The sequence below is a fragment of the Malaclemys terrapin genome, chromosome 12 (assembly GCF_027887155.1).
Source record: "Malaclemys terrapin pileata isolate rMalTer1 chromosome 12, rMalTer1.hap1, whole genome shotgun sequence".
NCBI classification, from domain to species: domain Eukaryota; kingdom Metazoa; phylum Chordata; order Testudines; family Emydidae; genus Malaclemys; species Malaclemys terrapin.
The window spans coordinates 37,032,903-37,057,201 of NC_071516.1; the positions used below are offsets into that span (position 1 = coordinate 37,032,903).

Here is a 24,299-nt window from a genome sequence, read left to right on the forward strand (position 1 = left end):
AAAACATTTTGTTATTACCTTTGGAGTTTTTGGCTAGCCGTTCTTCAAACTCCTCTTTGGCTTTTCTTAGTACATTCTTGCACTTAATTTGGCAGTGTTTATGCTCCTTTCTATTTGCCTCACTAGTATTTGACTTCCATTTTTTAAAGGAAGTCTTTTTATCTCTCACTGCTTCTTTTACATGATTGTTAAGCCACGGTGGCTCTTTTTTAGTTCTTTTACTGTGTTTCTTAATTTGGGGTATACATTGCAGTTGGGCCTCTATTATGGTGTCTTTAAAAAGCGCCCATGCAGCTTGCAGGGATTTCACTTTAGTCAATGTACCTTTTAACTTCTGTTTAACTAACCCCCTCATTTTTGCATAGTTCCCCCTTTTGAAATTAAATGCCACAGTGTTGGGCTGTTGAGATGGTCTTCCCACCACAGGGATGTTGAACGCTATTGTACTATGGTCACTATTTCCATGCGGTCCTGCTATAGTTACCTCTTGGACCAGCTCCTGCGCTCCGCTCAGGACTACATCTAGAGTTGCCTCTCCCCTTGTGGGTTCCCGTACCAGCGGCTCCATGAAGCAGTCATTTAAAGTATCGAGAAATTTTATCTCTGCATTTCATCCTGAAGTGAAATGTTCCCAGTCAATATGGGGATAATTGAAATCCCCCACTATTATTGAGTTCTTAATTTTGATAGCCTCTCTAATTTCCCTTAGCATTTCATCATCACTATCACCGTCCTGGTCAGGTGGTTGATAATAGATCCCTAATGTTATATTCTTATTAGAGCATGAAATTTCTATCCATAGAGATTTTATGGAACATGGGGATTTGCTTAAGATTTTTACTTCATTTGATTGTACATTTTCTTTCACATATAGTGCCACTCCCCGCCCCCCCTGCACGACCTGTTCTGTCCTTCCAATATATTTTGTACCCTGGAATGATTGTGTCCCATTGATTGCTCTCAGTCCACCAGGTTTCTGTGATGCCTATTATATCAATATCCTCCTTTAACACGAGGCACTCTAGTTCACCCATCTTATTATTTAGACTTCTAGCATTTGTGTACAAGCATTTTAAAAACTTGTCACTGCTTATTTATCTGCCCTTTTCTGATGTATCAGATTCTTTTTATATGAATGTTTATCATCTGATCTGGCCCCTACTTTATCCTCTTCCATCCTCTGCTCCTGACTATAACCTGGAGATTCTCTATCATTAGACTCTCCCCTAAGAGAAGTCTCTGTCCGAGCCACATGCTCCTCTGCAGCAGTCGGCTTTCCCCCATCTCCTAGTTTAAAAACTGTTGCCATATCTGTGTAGCCAGAATCTTTGTATAACAATTCATATACTGTGGCTGAGGTTTTCAAAAGCTCCTAAGGGATGTGGACGTCCAGTTCCCATGAAAATTAATCCATTAGGTGGCTTTGAAAACATCAGCCCAAGGTAATAAACTGAAATCGAAACCCACAGCTTCAGGTCTAAAAGCACAAGTTTGATTTTTGTTTTTTACAAATTCACCTACAGGAAAACTCGTGTTCAATGTAAACAAAGTAGCAAAGTGTTATAGTAGCTGTGGCCACTAGAGGGAGACAATATCACCTATGGAGCACTGGTGATATGTGAGGCTGAGGTTAGCGAAATTGCAGATTTCTAACTGACTTATTGGAACTCAGTTCACATTTCTACTGGCCCCATCTCCTCCTGCTATAACGCTCTTGGCTCTTTGGTGCTAACAGAAATAAAAATGGTCAAACCTAATGACTATCATTTAGTACATCAGATAAGACTGTGATACACACAGGGGCACATCTGTGAAGCAAGCAGTTGCCATTTTTTCACAGAGTAAAACTGAACTTCAAGGAATTTCCTCTTCTTCCATGACATCCACAGGGAAAGAGAGGTCACGACTGGTCACATGCCCACACCCCAAACCCAAGCGACCTTGCAGGGAATAAGGGAAATATTCCCAGTAGATCCTATATGTCCACACATCTCAAATTTTGATCACGACAGCACCTTCAGGGAATCCAAATTACTGCTGCTAACAACAGTGTAACCTCACTGGGTCATGGGCCAAGTCCTGGGTATTTGTGCCAGTGCTTGATCCTGATTGGGGCATTGGGACACATCACAATAAATAACAGTGGTTACCTCAAAAGGATCCCCAGATCTGAAGTCAAAGGAGAGGATCAGTTTCACTTTCCTCTCTGGGCGCAGAACAAGGGGATAGGCAGAATTTATGCCAATGCTGGCATCAATCAAGTAGATTGATACTTTGTTGGTCAAGCTAGTGGATTGGGCGTCACCTGTGAAAGTGCATCCAAGTATTTTTTTAGGCTGTGATTTTTCCAACGGGTCACAATGAGTGAGGTGCCCAAATCCCCCTGAATTCCATGTGCATTTTCAAAGGTGCTTAAACTGGCAGTTAAACTCCTAGTGGGATTTCCTAAGGCACCTGAGCAGGTTAGGCACTGTCAGGAAAAGGGACACACAGCCAGCCTGCTTACGTGTTGGCATAACCCCCTGGCAGTCTAACGAGCAGAGTTGTGCCCCCGCTGAGCCGCCTGATTAGTCCAACCACCCGACTGGCTGTGGAGATCTGCAGACTTGCTCTTATGACCAGTGGCAGGGCACATTCACCCATGGCTGGGAAAGCTCCTGCTCCTGCCCTGTGCCCAGCCTTGCACCCACCTTGCCTTGCTCCAGGTAACCGGCTCTGATTCTTGGCCTCTGACTCTGGCTTTGACCCTCAGCACCAGCCACTGGCCTTTGACTCTGGCTCTGACCCTCAGCTCTGATTCCAGCTACTTGTGCCTGCTGTAACCACTCAACATGACTCCTGCTCTAACCATTAGGCATGACAGCCCCCATTCTGGTCACTGACAGGTACCTAATTCCATTTGGAACTAGTGGGAGTTAGGAGCCTACCTTGCTTAGTGCTTGTTTAATTACCAAGAGGGGCCGGACTTGCAAGGATGGGTTGGTGCCTAAAGATACAGAGAGAGGCCCAGTGGGATGTTCAAAAGTGCCCAGGGCCCAGATTGTTAAAGGCATTTAGGCACTGCTGTGCTCAGCACCTAACCGATTTAGGAGCCAAAATCTCAATATTCAAGAGGGATTTAGGTACTTAGCCAAAATCCCATTCACAGTCCATAGTCTTAATTCAGTCAGGTGTCGCAACACTGACTGCAGAAATGTCTAAATACCTTTAAAAATCTGGTCTTAGGTGTCTAAATCCCTTTAACACCAGATGTCTATCGGTATCTTTAGCAACCAAAATCTTGACCTTAGGCTCCTTAAAAATCCTCAGCTCTAATTTTTAGAAATTAGCCTCTAAACCGGCTCAGTGGCACATGAGCATCATCCACAAACACTTATCTGAGCCAGCGTTTGGTAAATCTCCATTTTAGGAGAATCCCGGCTGCCTTATTAAGAAGTTCTGACTCAGTGTAATATCAGAATCATACTAAAACCCAGGCACATTTTAGGTTTGCTTTGACACTAGCTCACTATGGAGTGGGGTAAATACAGCAACAACCTGTTGACTGTTGTCTGTCCAAATAAAAGCCCCACATTCCCTTCTGTTGCATTTGAAGTCCCTTTTATTTACTTCCCATGAACACCCAGAAAGGTAATTGGAGCTGGTCAAAAAATTCCCCTCCCCCTGCCAAAAAAGAGTTGAAATTTCCAAGTTGTTTCATTCCACAGGGATGGAAGCATTATCTGTTTTTCGTGAACAACAATGACAGAGATTTCAATCTAATAATTTCCCAGAAAATTTCGACAGTTTTTTTTCTGTGAAAAACTTGATTTTAGAAAATGGCCATTTTCCACTCACAATAAAAATATCATTTGAGTAACATTGACCAGCTCTAGAGAATGCCTCTAGCCTTAAAGAGAATTTTGGACTCCTAGCAATTTCCTTCTAAAAATACCTTGTAAAATACATTTCCACACTAGCTCTCAAATAGTGGTGAATGGAGAATACAAAACAAAAAGTATTCACAAAAGTGTGTTGGAACAAAAAGCAGAAATTGCCTTTTTACTGCCATTTTTATTCTCTCGTGCACAAGAATGTTCATACGTCTGTGATAATTGTCATAGACCTAAACACCCTTCCTCTGTGACCTTGAGAAAGTCATTTCTTGTTTTTGCAGCTCAGTTCTCCATCTGTTCAATGGGAATAATAACAGTTCTCTGTCTTGCAGGGAATTCACAGATGTCACTGGGCACTCAGGTAACATGGCAATGAGGTCTAGCATTGCCAGGTGTCTTGTTTTCAGCTGGAATGCCTGGTCAAAAAGGGACCCTGGCAGCTCCGGTCAGCACTGCTGACGGCGATTAAAAGTCCGGTCAGCGCAGCACGGTAAGGCAGGCTCCCTGCCTGCAGTGGCTCTGCGTGGCTCCCGGAAGCAACAGCATGTCCCCACTCTGGCTCCTATGTGCTGCCTCTGCCTCAAGCACTAGCTCTGCAGCTTCCATTGCCCAGGAACCGTGGCCAATGTGAGCTGCAGGGGAGGCATCTGTGGTCAGGGCATCATGCAGAGCCGCCTGGTGGTACCTCCGTGTAGGAGCCGGAGGGTGGACACGCTCCTGCTTTCGGGAGCTGCTTGAGGTAAGCGCTCCCCGGCGCCTGCATGCTGACCCCCTCCCACACTCCTACCCCCAGCCCCAGACCTGATCCCCCTCCCACCCTCTGAACTCCTCAGTCCCAGCTGGAGCCCTCACCCCCTCCCACACCCTAATCCTCTGAGCCAGCCTGATGAAAATGAGCGAGTGAGTGAGGGTGGAGAGAGCAAGTGACAGTGGGAGGGCAGATGGAGTGAGTTGGTGCAGGGCATTGGAGAAGTGGCGGGGCAGGGCCAGGGCCTTGGAGGAGGTGTGGGACAGGGGTGTTCAGTTTTGTGCACGTAGAAAGTTGGCAAGCTTACAATGGGGGGGCGATAAGTAGATTACTAGATACAAAATTTGTGATAATTTTCATGACACTATCTTCAAAACTATTTATGGGATGTAGTATAGTCATCCCCTCCCCACCCCTCAGCCTCTGCTGCCCCTAGTGCTCATTCTACAGTATAGCCGCCCCTTCCCCATCCCCACCCTCTGCTGCCCCTAGTGCCCATGACACAGTATAGCTGCCCTTTTCTCATCCTTTGAAGGTCATTGGTCTGACCCACTATGGCCGTTCTCATGTTCTCACCCTCTGCTGCCCCCTATACCTTATAGCTGCCCCTTTGCCATCCACATGCTCTGCTGCCTCCTTTTTCCCATTATACAACACAGCTGCCCTTTTCTCATTCCTTTCTGTTTAATCTAATCACTGTCAAAATAGAACCTTAAAAAACAGGGAAATTCACTCCAGGGATGTCTAAACAGATGTGGAAAGTTAAATTCAAAAGCATTTTGCTTACGACATTTGTACAGAAAGTTGTTGGTTCTCCTCCACGTCCAGTAGTAAATACAGCTCATGGTTTTCCATAACAATTTGCATGCACTCGATACAATTCCTATTGGGCAAGAAAAATCAGGTTAAAAATCAGAGCAGAAAATAAGTAAAAACAAATAACTAAAGGAAATCTATAGACACGTTCTTCCTTTTTCTCTCTTGGCTGCTAGTAGGTGTGAGTGGGGGTGGAGATACATGGACAGATACTCAGCCATTGTAACTTAGAGCATCTCCACTAAAGCCAGCAGAGCTGCTCCAATGTACTTCTATGAAAAAGTTGGCCCTCAGCTTGGATAACACCGATGCAGTGTTGTCTGGTGGGAGAAGCAACTCCAAAAATATAGCAGAGATACTTCAAGCTTCTTTGACTGGGGGTGTGTGTATCTGGCTATTATGGCTCTATTTATCCCTTCCCACAATAGAAACAAACAGGGGCCACCCAATGAAATTAGTAGGCAGCAGGTTTAATACAAATAAAAGGAAGTATTTCTTCACACAATGCACAGTCAACCTGTGGAACTCCTTGCCAGAGGATGAGGTGAAGGCCAAGCCCATAACAGGGTTAAAAAAAAGAACTAGAAAACTTCATGGAGGATAGGTCAAATGGCTGTTAGCTAAGATGGTCAGGGATGTAATCCCATGCTTGAGGCAACCCTAAACTTCTGACTCCCAGAAGCCAGGAGGGGAAGTCAAGGTGAATCTCTCCAAAATTGCCCAGTTCTATACACTCCCAGTGAAGGTTTGGTAGTGGTCACTGTCAGAGACAGGATACTGGGTTAGGTGGACCATGAATCTTATCCATTAGAGCAGTTCTTATGTTCTTATTTGGAATTTAAGGACCTACAGGAAGATTTTTGAAAGTATTTAGGCACCTAAAGATGCAGATAGGTGCCTAATGGGATTTTCAAAAGTGCATAGCCATGGTAGGTACCTAACTCCTATAGCATATAATGGGAGTTGGGCACTTAACCTGCTTAGACATGTTTGAAAATGCCACTAGGTGCCTATCTGCATCCTTAGGTACCTAAATATCTTTGAAATTTGCCCAATGACCTGAGGAGGCAGACTGGCCTAATGGGTAGAGTGCTGAAGTGGGACTCAAGAGCCCTGGATTCTGTACCCAGACAGGCACTTCACTGTCCTGTTCCCCTACTTCTCCTGATGGACAACAGGGAGAATGAGATGTACCGCCTTTGTGTAAAGTGCTTGGAGCTCGTCTTATGAGAAGTGCTACATCAGAGCGAGGTATCATTATTATTAATAATAAGATGCAGGCTTGGCAGAAGTTGGTGTTTATTTTTTCATAATCTCAATGGATAATATACATGTTTCTTTCTAAGCCTTTCTTTTTTTTTAAGACTTTTATTAGTTTAAATTTTCACAGCTACCAAAAATTGTGTGGAGAGAGACAATTATTTTATGGCAGCAGATGTGGAGAGTCAGCAAGTTAAAGCTGTATAAACTGTTAAAATGCAAACTTTCAACAGAACGTACAAAATATACAAAGTAAATATCCTCAGATCAAGAAATCACGCCTGTTTTTGCTATTCATTTGCAACTCCACTTGTTGTACCAAGCCTAATTCAAAAGTCTAAATCACTGGATCTTGACTCAAATAAGTTCTCAAGTAGCATTTTTCTTACTCTGCCTGCCTGCAAATTTTGATTATTATCGGTGGAAATATTTTTTATCAGTTTGTGTGTGTATTGTGAAATCAACATTTACCGATAAATATCTAATCCTTCCAAGCCTATGAATAGTCTTGCTGCTACCTGGTCTTCTCATAGCAGCTATCTCCATCTCTTTTTCCAATTACACCAGGATAGGTGGTTACGATCCATTCCTTTGGATGTCCACATTGCCAATCTAGACCTTGCTATTGGGTCATTGGAATGCAATCTCCATGCAGTTTATATAGTGAATCCACTCAGAACTTGAAATTGATGCAGATGTAGCTGAGAAAGCACTGCACTTTGACATACTGACAAAGTTGTGCTCATTGGAGGAACTTAAGGTGCAGCTTCTCTGTGTAAGAGAGGGAGATGTTTGGAAAGATTCATCAAATCTTTTTTTCTTTTTTTAGGCCAGAAAGGATTATGTCTAATCTGATTTACTACATAACACAGGACAGTGAATTTCACACAGTAACTCCTGAATCAGTCCCATAACTTCTGATTGCATTACAGAAGATCTTTACAAAAGTGACCTCTAATCTATATTTAAAGACTCTACCTGATGGAGAATCCACCACATGACTAGGTACATTTTCTAGTGGTGAATTTCCCCTCTGCTAAATGACAGGTTTCAGAGTAGCAGCCGTGTTAGTCTGTATCCGCAAAAAGAAGAACAGGAGTACTTGTGGCACCTTAGAGACTAACAAATTTATTAGAGCATAAGCTTTTGTGGACTACAGTCCATGAAAGCTTATGCTCTAATAAATTTGTTAGTCTCTAAGGTGCCACAAGTACTCCTGTTCCCCTCTGCTAAAATTTCACACCATACCTCTAACCTGTTTTTGTCTAGCTTCAGCTGCCAGCCAATGGAGCTGGCTCTGCTGCTATCTGCTAGAGCAAAGAGCCATCTTCACTGAGAAATCTCCTCCCCAGGTGATTATGGACTGTGATCAAGTCACTTCTTGTTTTATCTTTGTTACACTAAATAGATTGAACTTCCTTAGGCTATGTCTACACTACAGTTTATGCTGGCATAATTTATGTCGCTCAGGAGTGTGAATAAACCACCCCCATGAGCAACATAAGTTACACCAATATAAGCGCTTGTGCGCACAGCGCTATGTCAGCGAGAGAGCTTCTCCCACCAACAAAACTTCTGCTGTTCGCGAGGTGGTTTTATTATGCCGATGGGAGAGTTCTGTCAGCATAGAGCGTCTTCACCAGCCGCACTGCAGCAGTGCAGCTGTATCGGTGTAGACATGGCCTTAATCTCTTTTTAAGAGGCTGATTTTTTTTCAGGCCTCAGGTAATTCTCATAGCTCTTTTCTGACCCCTTTTGAATTTGTCAGTGTCCTTTAGGAAGGTCTCTCTGGTTTTGTACCCAACTGTGCCCATAGCGAGACTATTGTGGGACCTTCTGCAAAGCTGATTATTGCAAAACTGTTAGCGGTGACATGCTGTATGAGTCACTATATGCTGTTTTATATTTGGAATGATTGTCAAGGGTGCCCAGACCAATGGTTGCAGAAATACAATGACCCACCTGCTCCAAATTCTTCATTCTGCTGTTCCCCTCTCAGGAAGTCTCAGCAACAGAAAACAAAACAAATGCATTATGAGTCATTTATCACAGCTAAAAACACTAATCATATCATTTAGGAAATTACATATGGGTTAAAAGATTTAAAGATGAGTCATTTTTTTTCTTTAAGGTTTGAGGTTCTCTTAGATCTAGGCATCAGGGATCTGATTTTGATCTGATTTGCATTGGTGTAACTCAGAAGGAGAGTGGGTAAGAGAACAGAATTTCTACCCTGTGGGAAATTTGGACATTCTGAAATTTGTTTTAATCTCAAATTGGTTAAAAAAGTCAAAACTTTAAAATATCATTCAAAAATAAAACAATGTAAAAATTTTGAGCCTACATGTCCACTCAGTCCTACTTCTTGGTCAGCCAATCACTCAGACAAACAGGGTTGTTTTTAATTTGCAGGTGATAACGCTGCCTGCTTCTTGTTTACAATGTCACCTGAAAGTGAGAACAGGCGTTCGCATGGTACTGCTGTAGCTGGATTTGCAAGGTATGTACATTCCAGATGCATTAAAGATTCATATGTCCCTTAACATTTCAATCACCATTCCATAGGACATACTTCCATGTTGATGATGGGTTCTGCTTGATAACAATCCTAAGCAGTGCAGACTGACACGTGTTCATTTTCATCATCTGAGTCAAATGCCACCAGCAGAAGGTTGATTTTCTTTTTTGGTGGTTTGGGTTCTGTACTTTCCGCATTGGAGTGTTGCTCCTTTAAGACTTCTAAAAGCAAGCTCCACACCTCATCCCTCTCAGATTTTGGATGGTATATCAGAGTCTTAAACCTTGGGTTGACTGCTGTAGCTATTTTTAGAAATCACATCGGTACCGTCTTTGCGTTTTGTCAAATCTGCAGTGAAATTGTTCTTAAAATGAACATGTGCTGTGTCATCATCCGAGACTGCTATAACATGAAATATATGGCAGAATGTGGGAAATACAGAATAGGAGACATACAATTCTCCTCTCAAAGAGTACAGTTACAAATTTAATTGACGCATTCTTTTTTTAATGAGCATCATCAGCATGGAAGCACGTCCTCTGGAATGGTGGCCGAAGCATGAAGGGGCATACGAATGTTTAACATATCTGGCATGTAAATATCTTGCAACAATGGCTACAAAAGTGCCATGCGAATGCCTGTTCTCACTTTCAGGTAACATTATAAATAAGAAGCAGGCAGCCGTATCTCCCATCAATGTAAACAAACTTGCTTGCCTTCGCAATTGGCTGAACAAGACGTAGGACTGAGTGGACTTGTAGGCTGTAAAGTTTTACACTGTTTTGTTTTTGAGTGCAGTTATGTAACCAAAAAAGAATCTGCATTTGTAAGTTACACGTTCATGATAAAGAGATTGCATTTCAGTATTTGTATAAGGTGCATATATTTGTAATAAAAATAATAATATAAAGTGAGCACTGTGCATGTTGTATTCTGTGTTATAATTGAAATCAATATTGAAAATGTAGAAAAGCATCCAAAATATTTAATAAATTTATAAGTGTGATTAATTGTGATTAATTTTTTTAAATCACGATTATTTTTTTGAGTTAATCACGTGAGTTAACTGCGATTAACTGACAGCCCTAATTGAAACCAAATGAAAAGATAAAGTTGAAACAAAGTGATAAAGTCAAAACAAAATACTCCACTTTGATTTTTGAAGCATTTTGAAAATTTTCCATCAAAAATGATGTGAGAATCAACACATTCCCACAAACTTTTTGATTATGACAAAAGCATTTTCTGGTGGAACACTGTTTAGTCAGAAGTAACTCCACTGACTTCACTGGAATTATTTCTGATTCATGGTAGTCTAAGGGAAGAACAATTTGTCACTCTGGGTTTACACCAGTGTAAAACTAGTGTAACCAGAATCAAACCTTTGATCTTATCATTATCTAAGTTTTATAATCTAGACATTACCTGATCACTATTGTTTTCAAAACACCACCTCAAATCATGAGGCCAGTCCTTGAGCATGTTGTTCCCTTTAAAATTATCAGTAACCAATCATCTAGTTTTGGATTTGACACTCCTATACAAGGGGTGCGATGTCACCTACACTGGTATCAAGTTGGGGTAATTCCACCCCTTGCTAATCATTTGCTCCTGATTTATGCAAGTGTAAATGAGGCCAGAATTTGTCCCAAAGGCTAAGTATTTGCAAAATCAGAATGAAGTTCTAAACAAGGATTTCATCTAAACAGAAAGTTTCAAAGCTGCCTAAAGGAACTGTTAGTCCATAGTTTCATGGACTCACAGACTTTGAGACCAGAAGGCCGTTACATTTGAGAGACTGAGGTGCACCAGTAGCAGAGGTCCCAAGAATGGCAGGGAATGACTAGGTGAGACATGCCTATATAATAACGAGCCTTGTGGATAAGGGTGAAGCGGTGGATGTGGTATACCTAGACTTTAGTAAGGCATTTGATACGGTCTCGCATGATATTCTTATCGATAAACTAGGCAAATACAAATTAGATGGGGCTACTATAAGGTGGGTGCATAACTGGCTGGATAATCGTACTCAGAGAGTTGTTATTAATGGTTCCCAATCCTGCTGGAAAGGCGTAACGAGTGGGGTACCGCAGGGGTCTGTTTTGGGACCGGCTCTGTTCAATATCTTCATCAACGACTTAGATATTGGCATAGAAAGTACGCTTATTAAGTTTGCGGATGATACCAAACTGGGAGGGATTGCAACTACTTTGGAGGACAGGGTCATAATTCAAAATGATCTGGACAAATTGGAGAAATGGTCTGAGTTAAACAGGATGAAGTGTAACAAAGACAAATGCAAAGTGCTCCACTTAGGAAGGAAAAATCAATTTCACACATACAGAATGGGAAAAGACTGTCTAGGAAGGAGTACGGCAGAAAGGGATCTAGGGGTTATAGTGGACCACAAGCTAAATATGAGTCAACAGTGTGATGCTGTTGCAAAAAAAGCAAACATGATTCTGGGATGCATTAACAGGTGTGTTGTGAGCAAGACACGAGAAGTCATTCTTCCGCTCTACTCTGCTCTGGTTAGGCCTCAGCTGGAGTATTGTGTCCAGTTCTGGGCGCCGCATTTTAAAAAAGATGTGGAGAAACTGGAAAGGGTCCAAAGAAGAGCAACAAGAATGATTAAAGGTCTTGAGAACATGACCTATGAAGGAAGGCTGAAAGAATTGGGTTTGTTTAGTTTGGAAAAGAGAAGACTGAGAGGGGACATGATAGCAGTTTTCAGGTATATAAAAGGGTGTCATAAGGAGGAGGGAGAGAACTTGTTCACCTTAGCCTCTAAGGATAGAACCAGAAACAATGGGTTTAAACTGCAGCAAGGGAGGTCTAGATTGGACATTAGGAAAAAGTTCCTAACTGTCAGGGTGGTTAAACACTGGAACAAATTGCCTAGGGAGGTTGTGGAATCTCCGTCTCTGGAGATATTTAAGAGTAGGTTAGATAAATGTCTATTAGGGATGGTCTAGGCAGTATTTGGTCCTGCCATGCGGGCAGGGGACTGGACTCGATGACCTCTCGAGGTCCCTTCCAGTCCTAGAATCTATGAATCTATGAATCTATGAATCTCAGCAGCTGACTCGCACCCCATGCTACTGAGAAAGGTGAAAAAATTCCCAAGATTCTTGCCAATGCGACCTTGGGGGAAATTCCTTCCTGACCCCAAAACTGGTGATCGAGTGAACATTGAAGATGACTCACCAACCAGGCATCAAGAAAGAGGATTCTCAGTACCACCTCAGAACATTTGCCTACCCCAGCTGGTGTCTCACCTTTAGCGGTGGCTGATTTCTCATGCTTCAGAGGAAGGTAAATAATAAATTATATTAATAATATGATTAATTATAATTAATAAAGGAGATTACAATTATGTATCAAGGAAGAAATTCCTTCCTGATTGCTGCCAGTGACTGGCTGAAGCCCTGAAGCATGAGATTAGATGATGCCCAACTCTTATTAACATTAATGGAAATTAGGATCCAAATCCCCTCATCAGTTAAGAAAATCTCAGCCCTAGATATAATAATCTGGAAATTATCTGGAATGCTGGAGATTATGAAAGGCAAAAATGAGAGTTGGATGCTCGGTCTCCCTTTGCCATCCTTGAAAATCCAACCCATCCACAACTGACAGACACCCATGGACTGCTTTAGGCTACTGCTAAAGCAGTGACTGTTTGACACATGACAGTATCACTGTGAATAACAGTAGGGCATTGGAATAATTGCTACAGAATGGTGTAGTAGCTCCTCCACTGGGGACCTGTTCCGACTCCACTGATGACCCGACCCTACCTTCAACACACAGAAATGTCAGTACCTATTAAATATTGTATGATTTCCTCCATGCTTCCAAGGGCACTCTCCCATAATCAAGAAAGAAAGAAAGAAAGAAAAGACTTTATTTACCACAGTGCAGCTAACAGCACATCAAGGTCTTTCCCTTTAATACTATGTAAAGAGTTGCCTGGACAGAAGCCCGATTAGCAGAAAAGTCAAGGGGACACTGGCAGGCCGGTCTCTCATGGGTTATGAGATTTTGCAGCTTGATTCACACACTGATCCATAACTGAAAAATTTCCAATGTAATATTCTTTGCATCAGAAAATATTCTTTTCTCACAATCTAAACCTTCTAAGGAAACTTGTTGCTTTTGACAAAATTTCATTTTAAAAATAAATGTGAAATGAAGCAGGTTGACCTTATTGGAACAGAATGTTTCAATTTTTCATTTTGAAATGACCTTTCATTTCCCAATTGATTGGCTTTTATAATACAGTGTAAATGAAACTATAACAGACAATGTTTAAAGAGTAGAAATTGGAAGGCAACATTTCGATTGTATAGAATTGTATAGTCTCAGTGCCGGCGGGAGGGGAAGCATTGACTCTTAGGGGCACCCAGGGGTGGTGTGTAATTTTCCCAGATTGTTGGGTGGGGCTTGAACTGGTTTCTGTGTTATATTGTTAAGAGGGACCCCTGAATATTGAACCCAGACTTTGCTGCTGCCGACTCCACCTGGCAAAAGGGTTACATATCTATTGATCCTATTGATCGGCTAAGAAGAAGGGACTTCAATGCTTACCTTGCAGGTAGCAGATATTTTTCTCTTCCCTCTTTTCTTTCAAATCCCCATCCTTGAATTGCTTCCAAAGTCTTTGGTGCACACAAATGCCCCCAGGCTGGGAAAGCCAGATTCATGGGGGGTGAATTCAAACCAGGTCCCTGTGAAATATAGATAGTGCCAGATTCTTGTTCTCCCTTTCTTGGCTGATGGCAATAATTTCTCAATTCCCATCCCCTCAATTTGTTTGCTCCACCAATGAATGACACCTAATTTTTCAGTCTGTTCCTTCACCTATTGTCATTTTCATGCCATTTTCTGAGGTGACCTCCTCCATCTGGTATTTCCTTCCTAAGCCAGCATCTGCTGTCCTTGGATATCCCAGAAGTTCCTTTGTGGCCACCAGAGCCCCTCTCCACCCACCCTCCAGCCACCTATCACTAACTCGTACCCAAAGGTATAAAGGAAAAATTAGTCATTTTCTGAAGTTTTCCAAGTTCTTTTCATTTTCAAAATTGATCCTTTTTAAAATTCATTGAGCAATTTATCACAAACTTACTTGATAGACATTTGTATTGAAAACGTTTTCAAAGTCCTACTGAAACAATTATGGGAATTTTTCATTTTTTTACAAACCTGGTTTATTTGGAAAATGAAGAACATCAATAACCATTTTGATAAAGTCATTGATAATTTTTTTTATTTAAATTGAGAGAGAGAGAGAGTTGACAGGTTTATGCAAAAAAAACCCCACATTTTTTTTCTTATCTGGGCTGTTTTCACCTGCTTTATCCAATTGGTTTGCTTCTATTGCAGCATAGATGGGGTAAGGATTTGTCCCATTTGTGGAGGTATCCTTGTGTTCAGATAACTTGGTCTCATCATACTGGAAAGGTAAGAATTGATTAGAGCAGAAAGACGCACATTTTGTTGATGTTCCCAGCAATTCATCCCTGACTAATTAGTTCAGGCTAGGAATTAGAAAGACCCTTTTTGTTGAGAGCATCATCATCTGTGTCATTGTTCCCTCATTCTAGTGTGCACTGTATGGACAAACAACAGAGAATTTACAGGAATTAGGCGCAGATTACCAACAATATTTAGGCACCTAAAGAGGCAGATTGGCACATAAAGGGCTTTTCAAAAGCACCTAAGCAAGAGCCTTAGGATACATCTATCCCGGAGAAGGAAGGTCAGATTAACAGCTCGAGGAGACACAGCCGCATTAGCACAGTATGAATATTGGTGTAGCTGCAGCGACAGGAGCAGAGGGAGGGGCTAACCCCACTGGGTTCGTACCTATGGTCTCCATCAGAAATCAGGTGGGTGTGTCTCCTCCAGCTGGGAATTACACTTCCAGCTCCAGTGGAGACAGAGCCTCAGTTCCATCAAAATTAATAGTAATTAGGGAGCAGTAAAGCCAGGCAAAAATGTATTAGTGAATAATAAATTCAATGATAATTTCATTTTCAGAGCATTGAAATTATTTGTGAATTCAGGTCAAATTTGGTGAATTCTTTCATCTGAGAAAAAAATTGTGAAAAAGTCTAAATTGTTTATTTCAGCTACTTTGAAATGAAACATTTCAATTTGTTTTGTTTTGAAATGGTATTTCGTTTGAAAATTTAGCTAAATTTAAAAAACGGGAAAAAAAATAAACAACTAAAAAAATGACCTGAAACCTACCAAAAATAGTTTTGGATTGAATAATCTTTTAGAAAAAACATCCAATACTCATTAAAAAATTGTCAGCAATGAAGAATCTACCGCAACCCTTGATCAATAGTTTCAATAGTTAATTCTTCTCACTTTCAAAAATGTACACCTTCTTTCCAGTCTGAATTTCTCTAACTTCTAGCCATTGATCATGTTAGACCTTTTCTCTGCTAGAATGAAGAGCCCATTATTAAAAATTCAAGACCATGATTGAGACTTTCATATCTTTGAGCTCCCTGTTATCAATTCATATTCTGGAAAGTCAAAGATTTGGGGATCAGATGTTAGGTTGAGATTGTCAAAACAACCTAAGGGATTTAGAGGCCAAATTCCCACTAGTTTTAATGGAAAGGGGGTATCTAAATCCCTTAAACAGTCTTGAAGTCCTCATTTTAGAAATGTTCAGATACCGCAATGATCTTTGAGAGCTCATGGTAAGATGCTGAGATTTATAAAGTTGCCAAAGGGTTTAGATAGCTTTAAAATATTAGCAGGAGTTAATATCCTTCCACTCTTTTGCTCCTGAATCCCAAGTACAGTGGAGAGAGAGAAAGAGAGAGAGAGAGAATCAACAACAAAGGAATATATTAAGTAAATCAGGACAAAACTGGGAGGAAAGATCAAACCAGTATCTTAGATGCCTATATACAAATGCGAGAAGTATGGGGAATAAGCAGGAAGAACTGGAAGTGCTAATAAATAAATACAACTATGACATTGTTGGCATCACTGAAACTTGGTGGGATAATACACATGATTGGAATGTTGGTGTGGATGGGTACAGCTTGCTCAGGAAGGATAGACAGGGGAAAAAGGGAGGAGGTGTTGCCTTATCTATTAAAAATGTACACACTTGGACTGAGGTAGAGATGGACATAGGAGACAGAAGTGTTGAGAGTCTCTGGGTTAGGCTTAAAGGGGCAAAAAACAAGGGAGATGTCATGCTAGGAGTCTACTACAGGCCACCTAACCAGGTGGAAGAGGTGGATGAGGCTTTTTTCAAGCAACTAACAAAATCATCAAAACCCAAGATTTAGTGGTGATGGGGGACTTCAACTATCCGGATATATGTTGGGAAAATAACACAGCGGGGCACAGACTATCCAACAAATTCTTGGACTGCATTGGAGACAACTTTTTATTTCAGAAGGTTGAAAAAGCTACTAGGGGGGAAGCTGTTCTAGACTTGATTTTAACAAATAGGGAGGAACTCATTGAGAATGTGAAAGTAGAAGGCAGCCTGGGTGAAAGTGATCATGAAATCATAGAGTTTGCAATTCTAAGGAAGGGTAGAAGGGAGAACAGCAAAATAGAGACAATGGATTTCAGGAAGGCAGATTTTGGGAAGCTCAGAGAGCTGATACGTAAGGTCCCATGGGAATCAAGACTGAGGGGAAAAACAACTGAGGAGAGTTGGCAGTTTTTCAAAGGGACACTATTAAGGGCCCAAAAGCAAGCTATTCCGCTGGTTAGGAAAGATAGAAAATGTGGCAAAAGACCACCTTGGCTTAACCACGAGATCTTGCACGATCTAAAAAATAAAAAGGAGTCATATAAAAAATGGAAACTAGGACAGATTACAAAGGATGAATATAGGCAAACAACACAGGAATGCAGGGGCAAGATTAGAAAGGCAAAGGCACAAAATGAGCTCAAACTAGCTACGGGAATAAAAGGAAACAAGAAGACTTTTTATCAATACATTAGAACAAGAGGAAGACCAAAGACAGGGTCGGCCCACTGCTTAGTGAAGAGGGAGAAACAGTAACAGGAAACTTGGAAATGGCAGAGATGCTTAATGACTTCTTTGTTTCGGTCTTCACCGAGAAGTCTGAAGGAATGCCTAACATAGTGAATACTAATGGGAAGGGGGTAGGTTTAGTGGATAAAATAAAAAAAGAACAAGTTAAAAATCACTTAGAAAAGTTAGATGCCTGCAAGTCACCCGGGCCTGATGAAATGCATCCGAGAATACTCAAGGAGCTAATAGAGGAGGTATCTGAGCCTCTAGCTATTATCTTTGGAAAGTCATGGGAGACGGGAGAGATTCCAGAAGACTGGAAAAGGGCAAATATAGTGCCCATCTATAAAAAGGGAAATAAAAACAACCCAGGTAACTACAGACCAGTTAGTTTAACTTCTGTGCCAGGGAAGATAATGGAGCAAGTAATTAAGGAAATCATCTGCAAACACTTGGAAGGTGGTAAGGTGATAGGGAACAGCCAGCATGGATTTGTGAAGAACAAATCATGTCAAACCAATCTGATAGCTTTCTTTGATAGGATAACGAGCCTTGTGGATAAGGGTGAAGCGGTGGATGTGGTATACCTAGACTTTAGTAAGGCATTTGATACGGTCTCGCATGATATTCTTATCGATAAACTAGGCAAATAGAAATTAGATGGGGCTACTATAAGGTGGGTGCATAACTGGCTGGATAACCGTACTCAGAGAGTTGTTATTAATGGTTCCCAATCCTGCTGGAAAGGCGTAACGAGTGGAGTACCGCAGGGGTCTGTTTTGGGACCGGCTCTGTTCAATATCTTCATCAACGACTTAGATATTGGCATAGAAAGTACGCTTATTAAGTTTGCGGATGATACCAAACTGGGAGGGATTGCAACTACTTTGGAGGACAGGGTCATAATTCAAAATGATCTGGACAAATTGGAGAAATGGTCTGAGTTAAACAGGATGAAGTTTAACAAAGACAAATGCAAAGTGCTCCACTTAGGAAGGAACAATCAATTTCACACATACAGAATGGGAAAAGACTGTCTAGGAAGGAGTACGGCAGAAAGGGATCTAGGGGTTATAGTGGACCACAAGCTAAATATGAGTCAACAGTGTGATGCTGTTGCAAAAAAAGCAAACATGATTCTGGGATGCATTAACAGGTATGTTGTGAGCAAGACATGAGAAGTCATTCTTCCGCTCTACTCTGCTCTGGTTAGGCCTCAGCTGGAGTATTGTGTCCAGTTCTGGGCGCCGCATTTTAAAAAAGATGTGGAGAAATTGGAAAGGGTCCAAAGAAGAGCAACAAGAATGATTAAAGGTCTTGAGAACATGACCTATGAAGGAAGGCTGAAAGAACTGGGTTTGTTTAGTTTGGAAAAGAGAAGACTGAGAGGGGACATGATAGCAGTTTTCAGGTATCTAAAAGGGTGTCATAAGGAGGAGGGAGAGAACTTGTTCACCTTAGCCTCTAAGGATAGAACCAGAAACAATGGGTTTAAACTGCAGCAAGGGAGGTCTAGGTTGGACATTAGGAAAACGTTCCTAACTGTCAGGGTGGTTAAACACTGGAACAAATTGCCTTGGAATCTCCGTCTCTGGAGATATTTAAGAGTAGGTTAGATAAATGTCTATCAGGGATGGTCTAGACAGTATTTGGTCCTGCCAAGCGGGCAGGGGACTGGACTCGATGACCTCTCGAGGTCCCTTCCAGTCCTATAATCTATGAATCTATGAATCTATGAAATCCGGTGTTTTTTCAGTGGAACCACTCTGTATTTACACAGCGACCCACCAGCTTCAATGCAAGATAGACAAAGAAAGAGGCCCAGTCATCAGTCAGAGAGAAGAGTTCATCTTCAGCTTCCTGTGTCGCAATAGTAAACGCCTTTTGAATATCACATTGAGGATTGGAAAGTGTCTCACACAGGCGTTCTTCCAAGTCCTGCACTTTCTCTGTCCAGTCCTTCTCTTTGAAGAGGAAAGACATGCACCTTTCAATGAACCAGAACAGATATGGCTGAGACTGAGAGAATAGGATGGGATGTTCCACCTCCCCCTTTTAATCTTCATATCTTTTATTTTTCATGCAGGGCTTCTAATTATCAGCCTGGCATTGTAACAAATCTGTGACTTAACAAGGACTTCATCCACGGCTGTCTGTCACCATGGCCACTGAGAAATTCATGGCAATAAAAGGGATAGAGCTTAGATCCTCTGCTGAAAGCCAAGGCCCCTGCCACTCTGAGCTATGGAGAAACTCCATTAGCTGCTTCTCTAGGACCTGTGATGCATGCTAAGTAATTCTGACTCTAACTAGCAGAGGTCAGTGGTGAGCGCACTAATCCAGCCATTATAAGTATGATCAGACCCGAGGGCCCTTCTTGAGCGAATGGGGAAACTACATGGCAGTACAGGGTGTATGACATGGGGAGAAACAATTAAGGCCTCACCCAGTAGAGGGCAATGGTAACACACACACACACACACACACACACACACACACACACACACACTGGAGACCTGTTTCACTCTTCCCTCTCCTTCCCTCTGTGTATTCTCCATCTCTTGGTAAACCCCAATGAACCCAAAACCCTTAACAACCCCCACAAATTGCCCTTTTCTCACTGTTCCCACTGCTGGAAGGCTATCCTCTGTCATCTTGGTTGCTGTAAATATCACTTGTCTAGTCTCCACTGAGCCTCGCTTCTCCAGCTCTTGAGTCTGCCCAGAATGTCCCTGAATCTTCTAACCATGTCATCCAGTGCCTGGGTGCCCAGCATTAGATCTCCATGCCTGGCCAGAAGGCAGATGTCGAGTGAGCAGGAACTGGGTTAAGGCTCAAGACACCTACATTCTAGTCATTTAGGGTGTGTCTGCCCTGCACTCAGAGATGTGACAGCAGCATGTGTAGACAGACCTGCACTAGCTTTGATCAAGCTAGCTTGAGTGCCAATTGCAGTGAAGCTGCAGCAACATGTATTTCACTGAGGGTGAGCTGCCTGGGTATGAACTCAGGGTCCAGAACAGGCTGGTACAGCCCATGTTGTAGCACCAGAGCTTCACTGCTATTGGTTACCAAGCTAGCAAGGTTAAAGCTACCTCAGGTATGTCTATTCATGCTACACCATTCACCCTGATAGCAGTGTAGGCACACACTTAGGTGCTTCTCAAAATCTCACTCATAATGCCTTGAAAATGTGCAGAGCTAATTAATAATAAGAATGCCCCAGTGACCACCAACTCTGTGAAGAAAACTGGTACATTCTCACTTCTACTAACATGCACCTACCAGGTGGAACCCAATACCCCACACAGATACATGACAGCGTCCAACAGGCCCTGCTTCTTCAGCTCCACCAAGGTTCCCAGAAGGGCTATCATGGCCCGCTGACCTCCGCCTGATCCTAGCATGGCAATATTGGGCATCTTATCCTGGGGGAAGGAAAAAAGGGAATAACAAATGAACTAGGAATGCTGAGTGATCTCTGTTATGAAGCCCTTGGTACAGGTCCATTCAAGAAATTCACAGAGAAAGCCTAAAGTTCCAAGACTTGTTTGCCTGATGTTAGGAAGCATCCTTATCAGGTGCCCAATGACCTGTGTCCCATCCTCAGTCAAGAGCAAATACATCTTATCTGCATTTTCAGCCATAATCATACAATGGTAACCCTTAGGGCTCTTTGAAACTCTGGGCCTTCGTGCTTAAAATCCTTTGCAACAACAGACAGACCAGGACCAGAATTTTTGAATGGATGCAGGTAAGGGCCTAGAGGGCATTTCAAAAGCACCTAAGTAATTTAGGTGTCTAACTCCCTTTGATTTCCATTGGACTTCAAATATGGCTCAAATTTACTAGTGCTCTTTACTGTTCTCCATGTTCATGCCCCTTACTCTCCATGATTCACGGGAGTGAGTTTCTTTGTTTGAACAAATGTGTGTAATGTAGAAGGACTACTCTTTGTGTCCAAAATATAACATATGAAATGCAGCTGCTCAAGAAATGATTTTTATTCCTATACAAATTTGCTTTCTTTTTTGGAAGGGGTAGAGTCTCTCCAAAATATGAAAACCCAGAAAATGATCACCCCATCGCCTATCTACTACCCAGTAAATTTTTTGGTGCTCTTTATTTCAAAAGCTTTTGATTTTTTTGTCAAAAATGAGCATTTCTGTTTTCATAAAATAGCAATTTTTCATTACAATGTGTTGAATGCAAAAAGTCAGCCCACTGTAGTACTAATGTGTTGAATGCAAAACGTTAGCCCAAGTGAGTCACCAGTGGAGACTGAACCTTGAGCACCAAAAAACCAAGGTCACTCTCCCTAGTGCTGAAGGAAGAATACTGTGAGGAGGAAGCAGTGGAAGATTCTTAGGCTGACATTTGCAAAGCCCTCAGAGGGCACATGTTCCCAAATATGTCAGGTCCAGAGGAGTTTGCATCCCTCCAAGGACCATCACTTTTCAACGATCCTGGGAAATTCCTCCCATGTCTCCACCATGCCAGTTAACAATGTAACCACAGGGGGTGGGCAGTAGGAGTTGGCTTTTACCCTCTGTGCAGTTCAACCAGCAGAGGGGGCTGTCATACATGTAGAAAGTATGTTACACATTCACTATTCATTACTGATATTAATACTAAGTCAGACAAGTATCAATAGCTCACTCAACTCTCTATCCATCTAAGCTATTGCTTCTCAACCTATTTACCATTGTGGGCCACATATGCAGCTCTCTATGTGTTATGTGGTTTGGAGGTTGAAAACCACTGCTTTAATGCAATCTATGCACTACAGTGATGGCTCTAATGTCCCCGTCCCCTCTGTTCTCTGCTGCAAGCTCTGTCTGGCATCAAAATCACAGCAGTATATACATACACATACACACACACACACACACACACAGAGCAAAGGGGATATAGTAAGCACTGATTGAATTCACGTGAGCATGCAGCTCTCTAAAGGTTAACCCCAGCAAGTCCCTTATTGCATTCTAAGTGTATTACTCCTTTAGCCGAAGGGGTAGGGGCTTGAGCTTTTAGCACTGAAGGTCCCCAGTTTTGAGCCCTGCCAAAAGTCATAAGGTTTGTATGTCTGTGGCCATTGGTTGCCCTCTGGTGCTTTGGGAATGTTGTATTTCAAGGGGAATATCTCCATGGGGCAGGATTTTGGAGGCATTTCCTCCCACTGTACCAGGCATCTCAGTCACCATCCACGTGGCTAACATGCTAGATTGTTCTCCTTAGCACTATGGGCATGATGGGCCCCTACTTCAACACAGGCAATGTTAAGGCTCTTGAGGCACTCCAGGACTTTCACCTTTCTCTTCTCAGTGGCTTTTTTCTCACCTTCCGAGAGCTCATGGGAAAGCCGGACACGTCCACCATCCTGCCAAAAATAAAATGCCAATAAAATACCTCATCTCTCCAAAGGCTGCCAGGGAGTGGAGATGTAAAGTCTGGGTGTAGATATCACTGGTCCCTCAGAGGTTACCCAAGATTCACTCTTTATATGCGTATGGTGGCTGTACCTAGAAACCTCAGCCAAAGTCAGAAGTAGAGCTGGGCAAATGACTGATTTTTTTGGCTCCCTGGAAGTTCTGAGAAATTGGGGGGGGGGGCAATCAGTTTGGGTCAAACCGAATCCAAAAATTGCAACAAGTTTTGTTAAACTGAAAGAAATCTAATTTGGGTTGAACAAAACAATTATATCACAAAAAAATTACCTTTATGAACTGAGAACTTTCCTTAGCTTCTGCCATATTTCCCCGTAGAGCTCCTGGTGATGTGGAATTCTTCCTGCAATGGCAAATGGACTCTTCAGGGAGCACCCAGATGGGCGGACCAAGTCAACCTCTAACAGCTGTTTTCTTCTTTCTGTATCTGTTTCAGAGAAAAGGAACATTTAGTATAGCTCCATCAGGATACCGAGTGGGAATTGCAAAGGAGTCTAAGAGAGTTAGGAGCCCAAATCCTACTGAATCTCAGCCTGGAAATGTAAAAGAAAATAAGCTAACATGGAGCTTGGTGGTTCAGAAGTTCCACTTTCCAAATATAAATAAGAAGAGATGGAATATGGTTGGTGTTGTATCAGGTTCAGATTTAAACAAACAAAACAAAAGGCAAACCCTAGTAGTAACATTTCTCTCCTGCTACAGCCAAAAGTCATGATGGCTCAGGTTCCCCAACCTGCCCTTCTGATACAGTTAGTTACAACCAAAGATGGAAACAGTTGTTGTTAAGATGCTTTCCAAGAGATGCAGTTGGAAAAGCAGACTCACAGATTCATCAGTGTCTGCTGGCTGGGGGTAGTGTGGTTGCAAGGTTGTGGTTAACAGAAGTCATGATGCCCTTGTGCAAAGTTCCCAGCTAGCTCCGAGTAGCTACTGAGTCACAATATAGATCATGCTGAGTAGGGGTTGGGCCACTCCATTATCTATCATGGTAGCTCTTGCATTGTTATTAACCCAACGATACAGGACTGCAAGTCATAATGAGCAAGCAATGGCAGCCACAGCGCCTGGGAAATTGCTAGAGCTGGTTGTTAAAATTCTGATGAGAGATGTGTTTGGCTGAAATTCGCAACTGTTGTCAAAATAAACACATGTGGGGGAAACTGGCAACTTTCAGAACTTCCTGGCTTCCTGCCAGCTTGCCAACCCACCTCTTCAACATGGGGCTGAATGAGCTGGGCCTTGAGGCTCCTGGAGCTAGATTGACAAAGGGGCATAGTCATTATCAGGCCTAACTTTTAGGCACCTGACAAATCATTGGGATTCACAAAGTCTGAATGGGAAGAGCGAGAGGCCTCAGAATGGGATCCACAAAAGCCAGCCCACTAAGATAGCCAATGGGAGGGCATGTCCAAAACATTGCCCCTCTGAGGGAGTTTGGTGCCCGCCTCGGCTTAAGATTGTTGGCTGTGAGCCCTCACCTGGAGTCCACCACCTAAGGCAGGGGTAGCCAACCTGAACTTGAGAAGGGGCCAGAATTTACCAATGTACATTGCCAAAGAGCCACAGTAATATGTCAGCAGCACCCATCACCTCCCTGCCCCGCTCCCAA

General features: G+C 42.3%; 1 protein-coding gene across 1 annotated transcript; it reads right to left on the reverse strand.

The window, feature by feature from the left end:
• Positions 1–1,668: 1,668 nt before the first annotated feature.
• On the reverse strand, positions 1,669–22,996 carry LOC128845956 (cytosolic phospholipase A2 gamma-like). Its single transcript, XM_054045054.1, is given in 10 exon segments — positions 1,669–1,728; positions 2,151–2,305; positions 13,043–13,096; positions 13,808–13,867; positions 13,870–13,950; positions 14,558–14,672; positions 19,032–19,230; positions 20,529–20,671; positions 22,507–22,623; positions 22,961–22,996. Coding segments are annotated over 10 exon segments (1,020 nt in total).
• Between the last annotated feature and the right edge of the window lie 1,303 nt (positions 22,997–24,299).